Source organism: Saccostrea cucullata, unplaced genomic scaffold (assembly GCF_032062105.1).
Source record: "Saccostrea cucullata isolate Sc308-1 unplaced genomic scaffold, CSIRO_AGI_Scuc_v1 ctg84, whole genome shotgun sequence".
NCBI classification, from domain to species: domain Eukaryota; kingdom Metazoa; phylum Mollusca; class Bivalvia; order Ostreida; family Ostreidae; genus Saccostrea; species Saccostrea cuccullata.
In genome coordinates, this window is record NW_026938747.1 from 521,860 (window position 1) to 545,746 (window position 23,887).

At 32.0% G+C, this 23,887-nt stretch overlaps 2 protein-coding genes across 3 annotated transcripts; one reads left to right on the forward strand and one right to left on the reverse strand.

The window, feature by feature from the left end:
• Nucleotides 1-80: 80 nt before the first annotated feature.
• On the forward strand, nt 81-14,215 carry LOC134251182 (beta-1,3-galactosyltransferase 5-like). 2 transcript variants are annotated; one of them, XM_062733564.1, is made up of 2 exons: nt 81-234; nt 12,882-14,215. In XM_062733564.1, exon 2 carries the CDS (start codon nt 12,907-12,909, stop codon nt 13,990-13,992), a length of 1,086 nt encoding a protein of 361 aa, XP_062589548.1. In that variant the 5' UTR covers nt 81-234; nt 12,882-12,906; the 3' UTR covers nt 13,993-14,215. The 2 variants fall into 2 exon arrangements, with proteins under 2 accessions (XP_062589548.1, XP_062589547.1); XM_062733563.1 differs by lacking the exon at nt 81-234 and adding an exon at nt 2,188-2,298 and having other exon boundaries at nt 12,880-14,215.
• Nucleotides 14,216-16,856: 2,641 nt separating this feature from the next.
• On the reverse strand, nt 16,857-19,904 carry LOC134251148 (uncharacterized). Its single transcript, XM_062733512.1, has 5 exons — nt 19,895-19,904; nt 18,724-19,619; nt 18,192-18,513; nt 17,751-17,867; nt 16,857-16,984 (listed from the first exon to the last, which is right to left on the reverse strand). The coding sequence occupies exons 1-5, from the start codon at nt 19,902-19,904 to the stop codon at nt 16,857-16,859; spliced, it is 1,473 nt and encodes a 490-aa protein (XP_062589496.1).
• Between the last annotated feature and the right edge of the window lie 3,983 nt (nt 19,905-23,887).

The following is a 23,887-nucleotide window of genomic DNA, read 5'->3' on the forward strand; positions in this document are numbered from 1 at the left end:
ACAATTTTCAAAACCGTCAATAACATTTTCTTATTGTAAGTATAAATATCGGAGGGTAACACAGCGATAAAAAACGCCAAGTAATCTGGCCATTGATTTGAACAGGAGTTTAAACGCATAAAAATTGTCAAGATGACAACAGTCTTCAGAATTTTCAGATATCATGGCAGAATGTGAAGTGATTGAAAATTGAAAGATAGGTACTTCTTTTACGTATAGTTCTTGCTTTGAAAGGTAAGTTAGTACGATATTTTTTTTTAATTTTTAAGTCACATATGTGTAACTTACAAGCACATAGCATCGGGTTGTGGTGTTGGGGGGTTGATACCTCCACTCATGTTCTTACCGAGATTAAATCTTTACTATTATATTAACAATAATAACATTAATTATGGACATTGTCAATTAAAGCCTATCTACTGGTATTTGTCCCATACTTTCTTTTACAGTATGGACAAGTCTTCAAATGATATAGCATCGATTTTGAAAGAGAGAGAGGGGGGGGGGCAGCCCGAGGAAGAAAAAACTTGACTAGCAAAAAAAGGGGGGATAACCTAAACTCGAAAAGCCTATTTTCAATGGGCGTTAAATCAAATACTACATGTACATTACCCTTATCATACATTACCCTTATTTTACCCTTGTCGGACTATACTGCAACACCAAATGTAGTGGGGGGATTTGAACATTTCTTATAGTAAAATCTTATGTCTGGATAAAAAGGATGCCCGGGGTTCCACCTCCCCGCCTGATGCTACATGTATGTGCCTGATTATCATGTAATCATATTATAAAGTTATGGAGGGTGTCCAATCTGGTCTCTAATACAAGGGGAAAATGATTCTAGATTAAGTATTGCCACAGGGAAAGTCGGATAGGATGTCTCCCCCCGGGGAAATCCTACTCTAGAGTTGAATTTTTAAGAGAAATTCATCTATAAGGATAACCCTGCTTTATAACACCAGAATGTTTTATTTGTTCAAAGTTACAAAACTTGATTGAGAAGAAAATAATGAGTTTCTTATCTGTTACCTTTTATTGGTGTCTAGGCAATCACTTCAATGCTACCTAGATATTAAATGCCTTTCCTCATTTTTTTTTTACATGAAATTCACAAAAGTATATTATATGCACGCAAGAGTTGATATTAGGGATGGGAATTTTACATTATCGTTTACATATGCATATACATGTATTTAATGGTTTTCAGAAGCTTTCAGTATACTCGCCCAACCCCGAAAATTGAATTAATGATAAATTCCACACAATACAGAAAGTTGTTCTGATTATCGAATCACAAAATAAAAAGGCTCAAAAAGTTTATCAGATCTTATTATGATACATCAAGTGTTACTCTGAGCTTCTGAAGTGAAAACGATACCTGACAGTTTTTCTAATTTTTAAATATATGTTTATGATATTATCCCTATGTTCATGCTTAGTTTTATATAAGGAGGTGGCTAAAAGAGCTGTTCTATTATTTAATTGTTTGTGAGGTCTTTCAGAATTGCTATGGACGTAAAAAAAAATAATATTCATTGTGTTGACAATTATTCAACAAGTTCCTTATAATGGGTCATACAATTCTACCCTCCCTTTTCTACACAATTTTTTTTTTTCGAAAACTCCATAATACCAACAGAATAACTTCATTAAATTCAATAATTTCAGATTGATAATGTACGAGTATTTATTGTTAGAACTCTTCAAATACGACCTATCGTTAAAATTAAATCCTCCATGGCACCCTTACCCTCCTCTCATGTTTTAGAGGAACGTGTTTCCCCTGCTCCCGACTTATGTTGTTTAAATGAACTTAGAACTTGAAAACTTTTCCTCATTTCAATATTTCATAAGAAAATTTAAATAAAAGGCCCATGGGTTAAAGACTCGTCTGGAGAGTCAATTTAAATACAAAAATCTATGTACAGATCACAACATCTACTTTATTATGTTAAGTGCACTATATAATTGTTTCAATTATTTTTTTTTTATTATTATATACCCTCAAAAGCTCTACCAAAATCTTTGTAATTTTCTTTTTTTTTAACCTAATTTACATTCGAGTATTTGTTGATTTTTTGAAATTGGTCAGTTGTGGTGAAACTGTCTAAAAATGAATTTTACTTCTATCCTTGTGATTAAAAATTGTGCATTCAACAATAAACAGACCGTATCGCTGTATAATAACTGGGGTTTAAAATATAACCACACAAATAAGATATCGAAGTCATTGACATCGCGGGGAAGTAAGAAGGGTGTAGAACAGTAAGGGATACGTAGTTAGAACAACTTCATGTAAGTATTTTTTATGCTTAAAAGTAATAGACTAAAACCAAAGGAAGATAAATTATATACTGAGTATTTCTTATATGTTTATATGAAAAAAGTGTTTCAGAATGGACTTAGATATTGGTAAAATCAAGATTACTCAAAAACTAGAATACTTGATAATTCTTCATACTTCACTGCATTATTGTGTTCTTTTTCTTTATATACATGATCCATTTTCTTAACTTTCTGTGTTAGTCTTTGAATTATTATTTAACTTGGGGGTGAAGCTTAGAATGGAGGAACGCGGTCGGGGGGAGGGGGGTCATGCTAGAACACTAATTCGGTATTTTGTTTCAAACCCTGGGAAATTCTTTTGACGCGGAAGAAAAACTATGAACTCTGCCATTGTGACCCCCTACAATATCAATACTATACTGGTAAACTGAAATGCCAGATTTAACTTGAAACAAACCCAGTATGTTTACTAATGCGTGTACACTATGTGCTACCCGATAAAAGTATTAAAATCAGACAGAGTACATAAGGTGCGTGTTTAGGAGTTGACCAAAGAGACAACATATTTTTTTTTTTTACAATGACATACGATTATTTTTTATAACTTTGTGTTATAACGTAGCAAAAGCAGGGCAGCACTTGAATTAGGGAGGGGTTGATTTAGAGAAGTTAATAGGGTGTGCATAGATTCAGTCAAAAAGATTGTCCCCACCCATTTACAGATATTTTGATAGGTAAAATTTTTAAGGTAAAGCAATTTCACTGTTTTAAAAACAGTAAGTTTTATTGTTTTGACAATAATTCTTCAAGTTCTAATCATAGGCCTAAGTTTTATCATCCTTTTTCACACACATGCACAAAAAATCTTTTTGAAAACTCCATTTTTAAACAAAATAACTTCATTAAATTCTGTAATTTCATTACGATTTCATACATGCGCGGATCTATCGGGGGGGGGGGGGGGGTGTTTCAGGACCCCCCCTGGAATTTACCAGGTTAAAAAATGTATATACTAAAACAAGAAAAAAGTTACCAGGCCCCCCCCCCCCTGGAAAACGCTGACCCCCCCCCTCTGGTAAACGTGAATATGTGTGAAATGGGTATGAAAAGTGAAAGATTTGAGGCAATAGAAGTCACCCCTTGCTTGTCAAGAAATTTTTCTGGGATTGGATTTTTTTTCTGACTGGGGTGGACCCCCCCTGGAAAAAATTTCTGGATCCGCACCTGTCATATAAAGCAGAGAATATTCAATAAATTCAAATACTCATAAACAGGGACTACCGTTTTATAACAGCACCTATAGTTTTCCCTGTGAGTTTAGATACTTGTTCTTATACGTATAAGATGCTTCAATTGTTCATGTATATCCATGCCCCCCCCCCCCCCCCCCCCGCCATTTACTTAATCGTTGTGATTGAGTCTTTGTTGATATCCTAATTATAAATTACCAGTTGTGATTGTGTTGTCCAAAAAGAGGAATTTTAATTCTATTTTCTTGATTAAAAATGATGCATTCTACAACCAACGTGCCGTGTCGCTATGTGGTGTTAAAATACATTGGAGCACACTGAAGTGATGCAGTATTCTTTTGAATGGGTCGTTGCAATAAGGTATTCTTATCGAATGTAAATCGATCCTTACTTCATGACACACCCATTTCTGTAGAGATGAGATTTTTAAATTAACAATTAAATTCGTTGCAATGCTTTAAGGAGTCTCATGGTTTTAGAATAGCAACGTGAGTTACAGTGAATGGGATATATTAGATGATCCCAAATCATAAGTGAATACGAACTAATACATATACATGTAGTCCGAAATATCTGTTTTCCAAACTTTTTGACGATTTTGATATTTTACGTGACAGGAAATCGTCAGAATCAGCGCCATTGTGAAAACTGAAAAGTTCGCCGTCTCCAATTGGAGCCTATTCGATACTTGCGAACCGAAATAAATGCCGAACTGACAATTTATCAATAGTACAATGCCCCTAGTACTCACCAATATCGATCAAAAGAAAGTATCACTCCACATTTCGATACAGATCTTGCAAGATTTTAAAATGCACGAAATGACAACAAAACTCGACTGTATGATTAAATATTTTCATCGGACTGTAAATTTCTATAAACTATCAATAAAAACGATGTTAGTGAGTACTAAAGGCATTGTACCTTTGGTAGGTTGTGAATTCAGCATTTAATTTGGTTTGCAAGTATCGAAAATCAATCCAAATTATAAATTATATACATGTATGCATAAATGACAAAATGCATATCCGAAGGACTTGCATATTTTGGGAAAATCAAGAATACTCTTAAAACTAAAATGCATGACATACGTCACAACATTACTTTGTTCTTTTCCTTTATACTTATTACCGTCTTCCTTGGAAGACGGTATTGTATAGTTGAAGTTTTTTACAGTCTTCGGACTATGCACTTCCTCTCTTTTGTGATTGGTAGAAAATGCATGATGAGAAAATTTTCAATTATTTCATTGGTTGAAATGCTGTTCAAGGCAAGGGAGATAACTTTCTGATGATCTAATTTTCGTACGACTTAACAATTTTGCAAGATTTTCAATCTTAAAAAAAAATGACAAAACGAACAACAAAATCAGCAGTAATTAATAGCCATTCTCTGTAACCACTTAAACTTCGTTGCCACGCATGGTCACCGATTTTGATGAAACTTCACCCATGCTTAGTACTTGACACCAGAAACAAATATCAAACAACATTTCGTTGCTATGTGTCTCGGTTGCTATGGCAACAGCCGGAAAAGTTTGAAAAATCGAGATTTTCAGCCGCTTTAAATCTTGACTGTGGCTTAATAAAAACTAGAAAAAGCAAACAAACCATTCTCTCAAAAACATGACACCTTGATGTCACTTATACTGTAAAGAAACTGTTTAGATTATATCTCTAAGTAAGTGGTAACCAAGGGTATTTTTGGAATACATTTAAAATGCTGAAATATGCTGAAAAACACTCCGTATTCACTAATGGTAGGTGTTACATGCTCAAACTCAATCAACGACGTAAGAAAAACAATGAAAATGTTTGACCTTAAGTATATAAGTATAAGCAATATTATTCTATAAATAACCTTTATGGTTGCCATGGTAACACAGTGTAACCATGCAAAAAAAAAGATTGGGTTAATCCTACTGTCTTGAGGAAAAACATGAAAATTCAAGACTGGTAAATATGCATGATTTAGGACCTTGCAACACCAAAACCATAAGAAAAATTGGGAATAATTGCTACTTTGCAGTGTTACCATGGAAACAAAGTACCAGTGCTTTAAAGTGAATTATTTTTCGCTGCATTAAGAATTAAATTGCCTTTTAATCAAGAAACAAATTAAAGGACTCAGCTTGAATAGTACTTATCTGTTAGAACTGAAGTTGAATATCATATATTGATAAAATTTGATGAATAAAACAACATTGTTGCTATGGTTACCAAGAAGGGAAAATGTTCGATTTTGTGAACTTTATATCAATATTAAACCCTGTGTGCCAACTTCTAGCATCCACTTAGAGATTGGGTGATAGTCAAAATTAAAAGTCAAGTTAGCTGTTAATAAATATCAATCATAAAAGTTTTGGGAATCTACATTTATGGGTACGTATCCAAGGAAAGAAAATATTTTTCAGGTTTTTAAGCATATATTTTCTGCTTATTTCCATAGCAACGCTCCAGTTAAAGAATCTAATCTGAATTTTTTCAAGTGGGACAACTTGGAGCACACCGACATCTTATAAAATTGATCATTAGTTATGAGGAAATGTGCTTTTTTTAAAAGATAGTATCAGATTTAATTATACAGAGTGTTACTTTGAAGGCTCTCTGTGGTATAAAAACCTTGGCAACCATTGCCAACCAAAATGAAATATCATATTTTGTTCTTGGTATATGTTTCAAGGCTCTTTTTTCTATTATTTGGTAACATTTCATCCTATAATTGCTTTTTATTTTTACGTGTATGACTTTATAAAATTCAATGAATATTTTTTTTTACTTTTAAATACTTTGTTACCATAGTAACGTATGTAATAGTTGATTTACCAAACATGTTTATCATGCATTTGAGACATCTGACCTTCAACTTTTGGAAACAGTCATTGCCAGTTGTTTGCTTTGCCGCAAATGTTAACTATGGGGCTCTAAACATGTTAAAAACTGCCATTTTTCGAACTTTAAGACATGTTGCCATGGTAACTATAAAACATAGCAACCAATTTTTGCCTGATTTCAGTTTAGGGTATCAATGACTTTTATCATAGAGAGTTTGGAGAAATTCTGAGACTATGCATGCCACAGCTCCTATATAAAATTTCAAATCATTACAGAGAATGGCTCTTAATTCCTAATAACATGATTTTTTGTATAGCAAAAAATTAAAAGATCTCTTTAACTTCATTATAAATAAAATTTGATTTTTATTGCTTGCAGGCTTTACAATTTGTTATTATTCTTTTCCCCTTTCTTGTTTGAAGAAGGAAATGGAATCAGCCGAGGCTTGCCGAAAGCTCTCGGCGAGTCAAAGTTTACGGAGATGACCGAGCGACAACCGTGGTAGGGCTCATGCCAGTAAAAAGCTAATGTAGAAATACAAAATCAAGAAATTCAAAAGAATTATACGGCCTGATAGGTGTAGATCAGTTTACAGTTTAAGACTGTTGCTAAAGACGGGAAGCTTTTTAAAAAAGCTCTACTTGTGATCTATTTTTTTTCATAACATCCTGATCTATTTTTTCCATAACGTCCTGTGTTTATCTTTGAATTGACAATTGTCATTTAATTTTTTGGGTTGGTCTTAAAGATTGAGTTACGGGGGAAACCATGATTTCAGAAACTGTTTGTAATGTATAAAAGTTGAGTTGAAACGAACTTGAACTAAGATACCAAGAATCATATTCTGCAGGTAATGCTAGTTATTTAAACTGACAAAAAATACTATGAACCCTGCCATTGTGAAGAAGTTTTTCTTGTCATTTAAATGAAATAAAAGTTACAACACTAGTAGTCAAGATTTACAAGTCACACGAGTTTGTATAAGAGTACATCGTAAAACTTCATAATTCTATAAGGGGTTAACTATTGATTTGCAAAAAAGAAACACCCATAGATGAAATATCACTAATCATAGAGTAAGAAAATCAAAAAAAAATATGATTCCCTAGTCATTAAATCTAAAATTATTGATAAGAGACGTAATTTGCATCGGGATCAAATTTGAATACTTCTTTGATTTTATAGGGGATGCTCTCTTCGATGCCCTTGTAACAACTGCTGTTACAATAGCAGGGATGGTTTCTTCCCACTTAGCCAAAATTCTAAGTGGGAATAAACCGCAGGGATTGTTTAAAAAATTAGTTTTTTTCAGGGCATTTATAGATTGAATGAATACTGGAAATTCAATCAATTTCTTTTTAAATACGTGCATATCAATTTCGATGAGTAGCAAATTATTGGGTGTGTATGTGATAGTTTAAATTGCTGAAAAAGTTTGCAAAGCAGATATTTTTTTGAATTCCTACGATAGTCAATTTTAAAAAGGGTTATAAAATAAAAAAAAATGTTTTGACTCGCACCTTAGCATGTACGGGGTTGTATACTGAATGTGTCCGGTTTTGTTAACAAATATCAAGAAGATGTTGATAAAGTTACAAATGTATCTGATTGAAATCTCACACCCCAGTTGTTCCCTCCCTTAGTGACATAGTTTGCTTTGAATCGAAATGGGAGTAAAGAAGACAAATATTCATAATTTTATCATTTTCATTATTGGAACATATTTAAAGCTATTGAGACGATGGGACTGAAGAAGGGGTTTTTAAATCACTCTGAATTGATCAATAAATTTCCAATTTCAGATGCATCTTTCGATAGCCAATGATTTCTATAAGGACTCAATTCAATGAAAAAAATTCAAATGAAATAGGTGTGCAGATTTTGTCATTAATACTTTTTTTTTATTATTTCATTAAAAAAGTCCCCCGTGGTTTTACCTGAATTCAACAAACAAAATGTCAAAAATGAACTAGGACAATACTCTACAATGCCTTTTACTAACCGTCATCAAATAATCGATTTTCAGTAGTTACACAATCTGATTTTCCCTGTTAACGAATAACAATGTATAAAACAGATTCCCAATATGCAAACGAGGTTATGTATACCTTTGAAGGTAAGGCTTTTCTTTGTTGTGATACATGATAGGTCGATCTTAAATTCTCACAACAACTGTGAAGTTTTTATAGCTCGTCCATTTTGTTTCATTTTTGAAATTCCTTATTTTAATTGAAGAAACTGAGAAGCATGGTAAATTGGAATCAATATAGAATGAAAAATGAGGTCATCGTCAATACAGAGCTAAACAGTCTCCAGGAGCCTGAAGTCAAATCACGGTGTTTCCCTAACATTCTTCTTTTTTTTTTTTCAAGCTTTTCGACTAAGGTTGAAACAGTGTATTTTATTACGGACCCTTTTCTAGATTATTGGATATTCGAAGTTTAGATATTTAAAACGTTTAACAGACACCGTAAAGAACATCGTATATATACACAAGTACAAGTATTTTATGCACTAGTTTAAGTTGCATCTTTTGCATAAGAATTCGAATAGGCACGATTTTTGCTGTGTTTCCCGAAAAAAAGTGTCTCAAATTTTATAAAATTCCACCAGAATTGATGAAATTTGGTAATATGTCTAACTTTGGCACTCTTTCGTGGACTCTCTGTACTCTTTGAATCAAATTCATTTCTGTTTTTTATTTAAAGTTCATAACTGGAAACGTATACAATTTTAGATTTTTTTTGATTTTTACATAAAATATTACCATACCTTGTCCTTTCACTTTTTAAAGCTTTTAAGTTTTAACAGTAGGAGAATATATGGTCAATTATTTCCAATTATGTTTGAAAGCAACATCATCATAGTAATTGTAATGAGTAATAAGTATACAAGTAGTGAACTAAATAAGAAGTAAATAAAGAGAACAAATTAAAAATACTTTGTGTTTGTGTTTGTAGAAATTATGTGTAAATGTTGTATCCGTTCTTTACACAAAAATGTCATTATAGTTAAATGATGATCTTCTGTGACCTAAATACATGTACTCTGAACCTACTATTAAAAGGATGCTAGAGTTCCTGGCAATATATACATAGTCTTTAGAGACCAAGTTCTTCCTGGGCGTAATTTTGCCCCTAAATTGGTCCACAAGTTTTTTTATCCTTGCTGTATGAAGGCGCATTTATTCATACATGGCAAAGAAGAAAAATCTTGCTTTGGCATTCTATTCGATAATAAGATTTTTAAAAATAACAAACAATACAAATAATAACAAGCATTACACAAAATGACATTTTACTTTTTTATATTTATATGTTGTCCAAATAAATCCCAATGAAGTCGAAATAAAAAAAGCACACAGAAACTAGAAGATCTGATACAGTTTTGAATAAGTATTGATCATAAACGTTAAAAACAACATAAAAACAAGCTAATTCAGAGAATTCGTGTCCCCCGCTTAGGGAAAAAGTCGGCTCCCCTGACTGAATTTGTAGAATTATTAAATGTATACATGTATACTGAAGGAAATAAAATACATGTATGTCAATATGCATATAAAGATTTGATTGCTTATTCTTTATTATGTGTATAGAAGATTTTTTCATATGGAATATTTATCACACTGTAATGATGATTTTATAACCTCATAAATTTTTCATTTCACATGCTGAATACTATCATTTAAAAAAAAAAAAAAAAGTAAAAAAAAAAAAAAAAAAAAGAACGGTCCGACCGAGATTCGATCCCTGGACCTCTCACATTTGAAGCTAGAGACATAACCACTAGACCACGGAGTCGCTTTACACGAAGTGAAGTATATGCAGAACTGAAGTCACATACATGTATATATTCATGTTTTCATGTTCGAACATCCACTACCGAAAATTTGTTTTTTATTTTATTTATTTTTTTTTTTTATTTATTTTTTTTTTAAATAGGCCTATTCTCAAAATTTTACACAATCCATGGTGTTTGATTTATTTAGCCTTTATTAAACAGTTCTAATAGATGTAATAAGAACATAAAGTCCGCCGAGAACCTGTTTTATACGCAATAACTCTCCTCATGCCCCTGCGCTAAAAATAGCGACATGTAATACTATAAATACTAATAAAACAAACGGGGTGGGGCACTTTGAGAGGGGCGAGAGACGTCCTAGGGAGTTTTGGTATAAAATTACATTGCATCAGCTCAAAATCTTCTTGAAATATCGCCCGGAAATGATAGTGTTACACACAGACAGAATGTATAAATTTACGACCTTGAACTTTGACCTTTTGACCTCAAAATCAATAGGGGTCTTCTTTAGGCCACAGGGAGTTGTTATGTAAAATTTCATTGCAATAGCTCAAATGGTTCTAGAGATATCGTGTGGAAACGAAAGTGTTTTAACAGACAGAATTTGCTTATTTATGACCTTGACCTTTGACCTTTTGACCTCAAAATCAATAGGGGTCTTCTTTAGTCCATAGGGAGTTGCTATGCTAAATTTCATTGCAAAAGCTCAAAGGGTTCTCGAGATATCGTGTGGAAACGAAAGCGTTACAGACAGACAGAAAGACGGACGGACGGACGGACGGACGGACAGACGGACGGACGGACGGACGGACAAACCCAAATTAATATCCCCCACTTTTCAAGCGGGGGACAATAAAGTTGGACGATAAACGGGGCAACTTTCAACTTTTACATTTTAGATAATTGCACTTTACTACCATCTGTTGTTTACGTCTCCAAAATCATTCGTTTGCATGAACATGCTCTGAGTACGACCCATTTTAATAACTACAGAGAAATTTCAAATTAATATAATTCAATGTGCATGAGGTTTTCTTGTTTCTCGTTAAGCAAATTTTATAGTGGTTACTAGGGCCCTATTTGCAAGTTCAGTCTACCCTAGGATCGTATTCGGGACACAAGTTGTTTTAAATTAATTTTTACGAAATTCATATTTAGATCACGATTTATCTTCATTTTTTCTTCTATATAACATTTTATTTACTTTGTTTTAAAGAAAGTTATGTTCATCAACATATTTTCTTAGACCACACATTTCCATAAATCGGACATACAGTTAGCTCGACATTTCCAATTTATGAACCTATCAGTTTTTATGTATCCTTCAACGTTTCAATTTAAAAGAAACACTTTAAAGATCTATTAGTTTGTTGTGTTTGTTGCGCCTTCTTTGTATGCAATGATTGAAAGGTTTGTAATAACTAGTGTATAACTCTCTTTCAATGCTTTTCGCATGAAGAAAGCTAAATGACAACAGGTTCAATCATTTTTGCCATTGCAATTACTAGTAGCTTTGCAAACTTTCCAGAACTTGTATCGGTTCTCTTTATACACAATGAAATATGAATTTTAAAAAGGTGGCGGAAAGAGGAAAATTTCAAAAGAAAAGAGTCAGACCATTTGATTACTTGTATTATCGATTCAAATAATCAAATGGTCTGGTCTTACACTCTCTTTACATAATTATGAGATGTATCCAAGCAGAAACACACTCAACTTCCGTTGTATCTTAGATGATTTTCAGATGATCAATAAATTAGAACTTGAGTAACTAAAACAGTTATTTGTTACTACATACATTTACTCGTGTGCTATCCAGATCAAATGTGTTTTTATATTGATAAATTGTTGAAGCAGTATTGAAATGCTATCATCAAGGATTTGTTGCTGACACTACATGTAATTCTTGCAAAACATTTTTTTGTATTATTAAGCATGTAATAAGATCTACATTCTTAACATATGTTTGGCTAAAGAGGATATTTTATTATTCGAGATTTTCGAAAATAATGAAAAAATAAACTAAGTAACTTGATTTAAAACATTAACAAGTTTTAAAAATAAATTCATCTTCAATATTTTTTAAATTAATTTTATGGAATTAACGGTCCAAAAAAAGATCACGAACAGCTAAAAAAAATACCAATAATAAAATTTAAAACATAAACAAGTCTTGAGAAATAAATTTTCAAGTGCATAAGAGGAGTAAGCATCCCCTGTTAACCGGTCACACCCATCGTATGCCCTTTGTATAGACATTGTAGACAGAACATTCCGTAGTCAAAATCAGTATAAAAAAACAAAGGCCTAACAATTAGTATGAAACAATTCAGCCAAATTACGCCCAGTGATTGATTTCATTTTGCTATTAATCAAGGTCAATATGATGGCTTGAATAACTAGATATTAAAATGATCAAAGATAGATAACTATTTATACATGTAAAACAGAAAAAAAAAAAACAGAACAGTGAGACCGCCAAGATGAAGAATAGATGTACACAACAATAAACACACTTTCTTGGTTACCTCTCTCTCTTTTCCCTTTTCAGAATCGGTATAGATTTTTTTTTATTAAATAATTTTAAAAAATCATTTGGAAGTTTGAAAATGCCTCAGAGTTGATGATCAATTTGAATCTGGTGTGTCATTATGTAAATACAAAGTAAATATATATATGATAAATTATTTTCATTTGTTTTTCAGAGTCTAGCGACAACAAAGGAAACAGAAATGAATAGAAACTGTTCGTATTTGAAATTCGTTAGTCTATCGTGTTTAGTGATGTTTACTTTATTGTTTTTAACCATGGATAATGAAAATATACATGTATATTATGAGGAAACAGGAGACAGTTTTAGGATTTTGGAGCCCATGTACGATAATAACTATGAAACTACCACAGGGATTAGAATCATAAAAACTAAAACACAATACCCAGTCGGCATGTATGCACCCTATCTCATTAAAAACAGGAACCTGTGTCGACAATATGACAAGATCTCAGCCCTAGTAATGGTACATACTTCTATTGGTAACTTCTGGAGAAGAAAAGAAATGCGACGGACGTGGCTTAATATCTCCCACTATAGCCCGGAAAACTTGCAAGTGATATTCTTAGTTGGTACATCAAGTGATAAAAATATCCAGAAAGAGTTGGAAAAAGAGAATTCTCTTTATCATGATATAATTCAAGGAGACTTTGTGGACTCCTATAGGAACCTCACCAACAAGGGCGTGATGGGATATCGCTGGATTACAGAAAACTGCATGAATGCAGAAATTGTGATAAAAATTGATGATGATTCATTTATTAACTTTTTCAAATTTTTTGAAGAATTCTCTTTTTTGAAACAACGAAAACGATTCATTTTCTGCAATAAAATCAACCCAAACTCAATGCCAATTATCCGGAAAAATTCGAGCAAGTGGTTTGTGAGTGACATATTTTACAAAGCACAGAATACGTATCCACATACATATTGCAGTGGATTTGTAGTGTTTATATCAACAGACCTGATTCCAGCTCTGTATCAAGCCGTGTTCACGGCACCATTTTTTTGGGTGGATGATTTCTATTTATTTGGTTTGCTTCCAAGTCGTGTGAAAAATGTGGTGCACGAAAATTTCGGAGGAAATTTAACTTTTATGCATCCGGAAGGTCTAAAATGTTACAAGGAACAGAGAAGAAAGTGTAAATATCTAGTAATGCCGGCTAAGGATAAAGAAATCGATCCCATGTGGAAGGCAGTCATTGCTGATAGGCGCCAGAGCGTGTACGGAAATTATTATATGAAAGTAAAAAATGCCTATCGGTGAAATTGATTTCTTTATATATATTTTTTTAAAAGGTGTTTTTTGTACATTAGTAAATGAGGAAAGAAAATTGATTTATACTGTGTTCTTATATATGAAAATGGAACTCGTACATTTACTTACCTTGTAACTGGTCATTTGCTTAATTTCGTTAAAAACATTCTGATTGTACACACAAGTACTCTGAAGTTGACATCAAAAAGATGTTAGAGTTTCTGCTTGACAATATCTATGTTGTTTTTGGAGACAATGTCTTCCAACAATCTATTGGAATTATCATGGGTACCAATTGCACCCCGTTATTAGCAGACCTATTTCAATATTCATGTGAAGTAGAATTTGTGCAAAATCTTATGCCTAAAAAGAAGAAAACACTTGCTGCGACCTTTAACTCGACATTTAGATATATCGACGACGTATTGTCAATTAACAATGGTAATTTCCATTCTTATGTCGATACGATATATCCTGGTGAGCTTGTGATAAAAGATACCGGAGTCTCACAAATCTGTTTCATATTTCGATATTTTACTTGCATGAAAAAAAGACGTTAATGGTAATCTAACAACCAAGCTCTATGATAAACGTGATGACTTTAACTTTTCTATCGTCAAATTCCCTTACTTATGCAGCAATATACCTTTCCACCTTCGTACGGATATATATCTCAGTTGATTCAATACGCAAGAACATGCTCTACGTTTGAACAATTTCTGAAACGAGGTAAATTATTGACAAACAAGTTGACGAATCAAGAATATCAACAGTCTCGTTTAAAGTCATCATTTCATAAGTTCTGTGGTCGATACAATTACATTGTCAGCAAATATAATTTATTATTGAGTCAAATGCTGACTGACGTGTTTCATACTTATTGCTAGTCCATTATTTATATACTGAATTGACAAAGGATTTTCCCGTTAGTTCCCGATCATGGCAAGGAGCAAACGGAGGGCGTGACCCTTCGGCAGGGGATGCTTATCTTCCATGGCACCTGATCACATCTCTGATGTTTTAGAGGCCCTTGTTTGATCTGCTCCTATTTTGTTTTGTTTTATGGACTTTTGATCTTGAATACTGTTCGTTATCTCCGTATGTTTCGTCTGTTTAACATTGTATATAAATGCTAAAATTAAGAACAGCTAAATATTTATTAAATGACGGTAAATAATTGCATGAAAAATGATTTAACTTGTAGTTGAATATTATCCATGCATAAAATGCTTACACTCATAATACAATTATCCTGTTGTCATTCACCGTAAAATTCTATAATAAAAACGCATCACATTATATACCCAGATTCTCACATGACTGAGAGAATAAAATATCTTGTATCCCGGGTAGAAGTATCGCATTTCATCCCACCACAAGAAGTTATGCGGAGTTATTTTATTTAAACGGATAATAATTAGATACCCCAGTAGTTGGTTCCGAATTATTTGTGATAAGTAATTAAATATCTGATTTCCAGAGCAAAATAAGGAAAAATAGCACAAAACCTGTAGAAAACGTTTAAAAACTTCAATTAAAAATAAATTGAGAGCGGCGTCGAATTTGAAAGTTCCTGTTTTTTTTTAAATTGGCTTGGTTCAGTCAAATGAGTTGTAAATTTTTTGACCTAATTGTATTTTAACAGTACAAAACTCTCGAGAAACATTCAACAAAGCTAGGTTAGAACTAGTTTGGACAAGGAGATTCGACTTCATAATGTTATTGTTGGATTCTTTAAAAAAAAACATAGAAAAATTGTGTACTACAATGACGTTGATGGAATGCGTCATGTGCATGCTTGTTTGCAGAAAAAGAAGTAAAAATACGCTATCAATTAAAATATTGAACAATTAAAACTTAAAGCATGATGGCAGATTAAAGAAATTTCAATATACACTACATGTATTATCGGAAAGTCTATCTTAAAAGAGTCTGCTCTACGATAAAAAACTTAATTTTCCTTCTCCAAAGATGTTTGATTTTAGGTTAATTTGGCTGAAATTAATCCGGTGATTACAAAAAAAAAAAGAAGAAAAAAAAGAATATAAAATAACTGAAAAAAGTTAACAGACTGACGGAAAGACATAAGAAAGAAAACAACAGGTTATCAGGAAAAAAAAATCAATAAAAAGACCAACTTGTCTCTCCATTTCTTGGCACTCTGACAAACGAAGGGATAACAATGATATAAAACACAAAAGCCACTCTTTAATATTTAATTTTTATTGAAAAAGACTTTCAGTTCAAATGATAGACGGTTCAATAAAGAATGATATCTTTTTTAAAAGCAATGGTCTCATCTCAAACAAGTATGGAAGATCATTTAAAGAAATTATAAATTTATCATATACAATACAACCAGAGTTTAAAAAAACATTATTTAACAGTAATCTACAAAGAATTAATACACAATCATATTAAATGAAAAATGTTAGTCATACATTTATCATGTTTTATTTATAACATTGTTCCAATTATATATATAAACATGTAAATTGTATAAAAAATAAAACAACGACAATATTAAAAGTAATTAAATTTTAGTAGCATTATGTTATCAACAGAAAAATCTATACAATACATAAAAGGTTCAGAAATGAAAAAGGTAGAGATCTTCCGTCTTGAAATATAGCCAATCACTGAGTCGTATTTCCTCTGACTTGGTAAGACCTGTGTTTTATTCTGAATTTGGAAACAGAAAGTTCCGTCTACTTGATTAGTACATGACGCTTACGCCGTGTGTGATCCATCAATCAATATGGGATGCCTACCCCTCCCAGATACCTGATCCCATTTCTGAAATTTCCAGGGCTCGATGTTTTATACCCTTATTAGATATTTGCATAGCATTGTGTATAGATTTTTTAAATCGATCACTCTTCATAATCTTTACCCTTTACATTGAATTTACAGCTTGGTAATCTCGGAACATTTTTCTGAATTCGATTCTGTGTTTTCCTGTATTTTACCCAAAGATCGTGTTTTTTGTCTGTAAATCTCTCTTAAAAGAGCATATACCCTTTTATTACAGATAAAAGCAGCAAAAATGGCAATACCTTGTACGCTGTTAATGAGTGATGAAACATATGTAAAGATTGTAAAAGGAATGAAACCATCAATGACTTGTAGGATCCAGGTTATTCCAGTGATGGTGAATAGACGAGAAAAAATCAGAAATTCATTTCTCATTGATTTGTTTCCGGGTACATCTGGAACTTTCTTAATCGAAATTATGGTACCAATGAAAAATAATGTATTTGAAACACACATAATACTTATTGGCAGAATAAACGATAGTATACGTGAAATTAAGTTGTCAATAAAACATTTTTGTACTCCATAACCAATGTATCCATTATCATAAATAGAGAACAAAATAATAACGTTTAGAGTAACAATGAAAGCAGGGCACATTATGATTAATGTTATATACATTTTAAATGTTCTGTTTTTATCTTCTAAAATTAACCCAGAGGAATAGAACATTTTGAACATGTGATAACAACACGTGGTCATCGATGAAAAAGCCACCAACCAGAAATAATGCAGAACGACTCCAATTCCTTTACAGAACGTTGTATTCGGCATTCCAATATCACTTAACTGAAATATTACAAGGGATAATGCTAGCGATAGGACTAAAATCATGTTATTTTTACCTGGCAATGTTTGCAGCTCTTTGATAAAAATATACACAAAGAATGTTATTATCAGAAAAACAATGGAAACAGCATTCAATATAAAAATCAGTTTGGAAAGTAAAATACCATTTTTTTCTTCTTTGACTATAAAACTCTCCTTAGTTTCAAAGTCTGTAATACAAACTCTAGCCGATCCATTAGGAAATATATCAAAAGAATCATAACCGTAGGATTTTCTTGATTCTGAAAGTACAAGATCTCCAAAATGTTCATCAATAGAATATTCATCTACAGCAAATTCAACTTGAGAGCAAGTAAGTAACTTTGAAACCCTTACATTTAAATATTGATTTCTAAATGGATTTAATGGATTTGTTTTCGTTATATGTAAAGAACACCGAGAACTATTTTCGGTCATACTTTTTTGCAAAAGATGAAAGTGATTGTGTCTGTGATTTTTTGAGCTAAAAGATAAATGAATGAGGGAATTTCTAAGTTTTGCCATCGATGATCTAGATATAATTGTAATTAGTCGTTCTTCAGTTTCAATCCTTGGTACTCTCTCACTGATGAACATCTTCAGAGCAATACTTCCAGTAAAGTTAAGAAATGACAAAGACTGTTCCTTTGTGAGACAAGGCTGATCAATTTGAATAATGACTTCTTCCAGTGGATCGGTGTGTTGGATCATCAGGTCGTGGATTGTATTATTTTTCACTGTATGGTGTATTGTCTGCAACAGCTTTTTGACAGGAAATATTGAAGACACATTACCCTTGAAACTGGCAATTAAAATATATCCCAAGTTTTTGGTTTCAGGAAATAGAGCTAGACATTTTCCATTAATGTAAAATTTTCCAGGATAACAAGTTATGTTTCTGCATTGATCCTGCAAAATCAGAAACCACTTTAATAAGATTGCAGAACTCTATTTAAAGAAAATTATGCCTCGTTTGTTTATGGTGAGAGATTTCATTTAAGAACAAATAAGTAACAAAGTAAGTGATAAGATTGAATAAGAAATGAACGACGGCAAAGGGCTATATCTCAGTGCAATAGAAAGTACTTCACCAACAAAAATATAAAAAATTCTACTCACCGATAAAGAGTCATATATTTGTGCTGAATTACATATGGAATGTTTCCTTAAGGATAACGTTTTTTTCAATTCCGTGCAGGAAAATAAATTTCTGTAGATTGGCAACCATTGTAAAGGGTCTGTCCAGAAGACCTCGGGTAAGAATTTACTTTGACCAGCACAAGCCGCCCCTTGTTTACCAATATTACAATCTCTACAAAAAAGATTTTTATACGGAGGATAAACATTAACTTCGGGGAAAAAATTACACGCAGTTAAAGTTAGTTCATCAAATGCAGGTGCATCACCGGTTACATTGCAGTCTTTTATTGTGATATTTTCTGTGTGTTCTGGGTTACATAAGGCACAATATACGTTTTTATATGGATGCTCACATCTAGGTTTTAAACGTAGGCGATAGAATTCAGAAAGAGCCCCAAAAGCAATTTTCTCGCAAGCATACCGTACGTGGTCATCATAAACAAACCACTTTCCTGAAGAATTACAGATTCCATTGTACATTGTATCAGTCTTTAAGCAATAGGCAACGTTATGTGGAAGGTCGCTCTTCTCTAATGGAAGATATGTAACATTACATCGTGATCTTTTTATTGTATCTAGTAAATTTGCCATTGTAAGAAAGCTTTTGAAATCAATGAATACCGAGCAGTAGATTTCGATATCCCATGGTTTTGACGATGATGGAATGAAATTAAATCGTGGCATGTTGCATAAATAGCAATACATGTTTAAATAAGAAATATTTGTCTTAATATCAAGTACGGGATGAACGGAAAAAATGTCGTCCGGCATTCTCTCACGACAACCTTCCTCTAAATATCTTTGGTAAACATTTTGCATATAGCATCCATTTGTTACTAAATATTCAATATTTGTTCTTTGTTTGTATAAATTAACTCATTCTTCAGTACTGAGTTCAGATGTGTGACCAAAGGGCTATTTTTAAAAAATAATCAATTTCATAATTTATGTATATTATTTGAGTCAGTACCCTTCCTGCTTCTGAAAAAAATTGATGGGAAGATAATCTGAAGTCTTAAAGAGAAGATAGGTGTCCAAATGTGCAAGCATGTCTGAAATTTTATGTACGTAACTTGGTGTCCACAGTGACTGTTTTTTAAATCAATAAGCTATTCTTTTCTGGTGAATCCTTTTTGAAGTATATAAACACTAGTTTGCATGTTTTATTGCATGACTTATTTCTGCCTTATTCCATTATAATTAGAAAATATATATAAGATTACCAATGGACACCGTTACTTACATAAGCACTAAACAAGTAACATGTTACTAGAATTTAACAAGTTGTTAAAATATGAAAATAATGTAATCAATAAGGTATGATGAAATCATGTTTAATGTTATATTAAATGGAATTTATTTAAAATGTCACAATTTTTATATCTAGTTTCAAAAAAGGAGAAATTATGTAAGTAACATGGACACCTAACTCCGAATCAGGCTTTAAAAAGGAACAAAAAAAATAACAAGACAATCGAACACTTGTCTTTAATACTTTAATATTTCCTTTCAAAGCTTAATAATAGACTAGCTTTCAAACAGTATTAATGCAGACAAGTAAATTGTCAGATGGATTGCTAAATATCCTAGGTCTTCTATTTTGAGTCTTGGATCTTTGTGTCATTGTTACGAACATAATTCAGTCATTTCTTGTAAATCTGAAAGAAAAAAAAATATATAAAACAAAATACAACATGATGTAATCAACACATATGCTGTTTAATTATATTTATTATGTATCCTTGATAAAACCAGAAAGAAGGCAATTAAAGTACAAATTATGTCACTACTTCAAGTTTTCGTGTCTGTTACGAACGTAATTGCGTAAATGATATGGCAATATTAAAACAAATATTCAATAAGCATCCATCCTTTGATAAGAACAGAACAAAACTAACAAATATAGAATAAAATATAGTACAATATAACTTTATATTAATAGATTTTACAAATAATGCAAAAACACTTATGTTCGTAACAAAAGACGCGAATCAAAAGTCAAATGTCAAACCGAAAGTGCTCGACTCGGACAGATTTATGCATTTTGTATAGTCATAAGCGACATATTTTAGTTTCTGATTAATAGCTACGTGGTATAAAGATACAATGACTGTATTTATGTGTTAATCATTCACTAAAATTGATACAATATGAAAATACTTACCGAATCTATTATGTACGTAACTTCTTTTTTTCCACATGGACACAATGAGCATCGCCATGTTTTTTAGCAGACAGCTGCGCAACCTTTCTACTTTCTTTTTCAATTTATAATCATACCACTGCTACGGACTTCCTGAGACAAACTTATGATTCATTGGCTGTTATTTTAGCAATCATACTGAAAGCTATTATGTTCGTAACGGTCAAGACACCAAACATTTTACAATCAGAGATCATTTTATAATTACGAAAAGAACTGAGTTATGCTCATGAAGCATATTGTTTAAAATAATTTATCACATATACTCATTAATTAAACACAGAAATTGAACTTGACAAATTATTTAATGTTTGTAGAGAGGTGTCAGAAACTTCAATGCATATGGACACCACCCGTTACGAACATAAACCACAAATTTTTACGTTCAGAAAAAAATAATTAGGATAATTTTAGCATGTTTGACAAAATAAATATATTATTTCATTTATATGCTAAGATAATGTACACATATATCATGCCAAATGATTTTATTTTTAAATAAAACAACATCTTTATGCCTATTCGAAAATTATGTCACATTTTCTGCAATTTAAATCCGCTAAATGCAATACAACAATGATCAATATTTTTTTATTCCTCAACTCATATTCATAAAACTATTTATGCTATATCCTTACACAAGTATCAAATCATATCAATATCAATCTATCTGCTTATACTTTATTTATTGGAAAATAAAGGAGAAAAGAAATATATTTTAAAAATTCACCAGTATTGAAGAATGAGTTATTTTTCCCCGGATAAATATTTTTCAATCAAACAGGCACTAGGGTATCTTAAAGCGAAATCTTCACAACAATTCCAATGTGCAAAACATGAAGGGGTACAACTGCATGGTCGAAGAATTCCGGATATCGCGTTTGGAATGTTATGGTCCTCACATACCTTAGCAAACTTCTTAATGGCAATTGATTTATGAATCAATTCAGTTACATTCAATGTATGAGTTTTGTTAATGTATATTTCTGGTCTTTTTACAAAATCGTGTTTCTCATGATGAGTTTTGTGCACAAATTTAAAGTGCTCTTCGGGAAATCCTCTGAAGTTAACATTATAATGATATGTCGTCTTTCCTTCTTTGGAATACAGGATTTCAATACTTGTGTTCGCGACAGCATCTAGATATTCATGCAACAAACTCTCAGGGGCATTGCATTTTCGACAAAATATATTTTTGTATGGCAAGATGCCAGCATTATAACCATAAAAAGAACATGCCTCTTTTAAATTAGAGTCAAAGAAGTCCCATTTTCCAGTAATATTGCATTCCGTTATGATTTCGCCGTCGTAGAACGTAGGATTGCATATTTTACAAAACATGTTTTTGAACAATGTATTATTGTTCACGTAATAGGAATGACAAGCATTCAATATATCCTGATCCTTTTCCTTCCAAAATCCTGTCTCGTTACATGACCCCAACTTGTGCTCTAGTACTCTGTAGCAATTGTAGTATGAACTCGCCGTGGGAGGCACTGATTGCATTATGCACTTTCTCTCCAGTCCTTTAGTAAAAACTTCTTCAAAAGATGATAGAAAGTTAATATCTAAAAATAATCTACAATAGATGTCCACAGACCAATGCAGGGTAGATTGGTCATCGTGACACTGAGCACAATATTTGTTAACATACGTCATATTTGTAACCAAACTTGTTACCGGGGGGAATTTTAACTTGAGCACACTTTCGCTTTCAATTTCACAGTTATCCTTTAACGTTCTGCCAGTGTTAGGTGGACATTTTGTAATCATTAAATATCGTGTTCTTTGGTCCCTGCTGATGTCCCTTGTTGCATTTATGGAGGTAACATTAAAACAGGTTAGGCCGTCTGTCTCGAAATATTTATCAGGACAACAATCTCCTCTGCTGAAACACGAGGAATCACAGAAACACGGGGGACATAGTGTGTGGTTGTAGTTAGTCTTAGAATCCAAGTAAGGAAAGTTCCACTTTGACACATTGCAAAAGAAGACTGGTCCACACATGGTGAGCTGATAGGTCATCAGGCGTGTTATATTTACCTCCAAAGCGACTCGATGTAAGTGTACCAGGAAAAATAAATAAAAAAGGATGCGTAGTTTCATTTTCAACCCAGTTGGCTCTTACCTAAACAAATTTTAATACGTAAATAAAATTACTTGAGATAATTTCATTGTTTTATATATATAGATAAAGATAAATAAAAGAAATTAAAGTCATTTCACGATACTACACTTAGGTCATCGAAGACAAATAAAATGTGTATATTAATAAAAGCAAAATTAAAATAGAAAATATTTTGTTACAATAAATAGTGCTAATATTTAAGCACTTTTAAAACCCATTTTTGTATCATACACGTACATATACATGTATATGTATTATACATTCAATTACAATAATGGAAAATATCCAAAATAACATTGTAATGATTTACAAAAAGGATCCAAGCATTAATTTTGATTTTAAAAGCAAATATTTGATACTAGTATATATTTTTGCAAAAATACACCTATCAATTTAAATATACAAAAACTTCATTTTCTGTATTAAAATTATGATTTAATTAAATAATTTTGCTAATTCTTTTTACGAGTTACTTACTCAATATTGTTTGTTGGTCACTATACTTCCTTGACTAAGACCCTTTCAACACTTTTATATAAGACTAACAACTAGTCGATAACCCCTCAGAGCTCGAAGGATGATAGTATTTTAAATTGGTTAATCATTGGTTAGAACAATATGCAGAAAAAGTACTTTTTGGACCAAAATACATCATTATAAAGCTGACAAGAACAAACTTAGTCAGAATATATTGGCCAATATTATGTACAAAGCAAACAGAATGACAAACAACTAATGGCGAAAAATTGACGTGTGAATAGCCTAAAAGTAAAACGTGACGAAGTCTTTTAATTGAAAAGGTAAGATTAATC

Bases quoted from the DNA above. Each gene is read 5' to 3' on its own strand.
- LOC134251148 (XM_062733512.1), bottom strand. The intron at 17,868-18,191 runs GTGAGAGAGTAC...TTGTACTTTCAG, and splicing joins TGCTCTGAAGATGTTCATCA to AATCAAGAAAATCCTACGGT. The intron at 16,985-17,750 runs GTATTTTACTTT...TGCTCTTTTAAG, and splicing joins AGTCAAAGAAGAAAAAAATG to AGAGATTTACAGACAAAAAA.
- LOC134251182 (XM_062733564.1), top strand. From the start codon at position 12,907: ATGAATAGAAACTGTTCGTATTTGAAATTCGTTAGTCTATCGTGTTTA.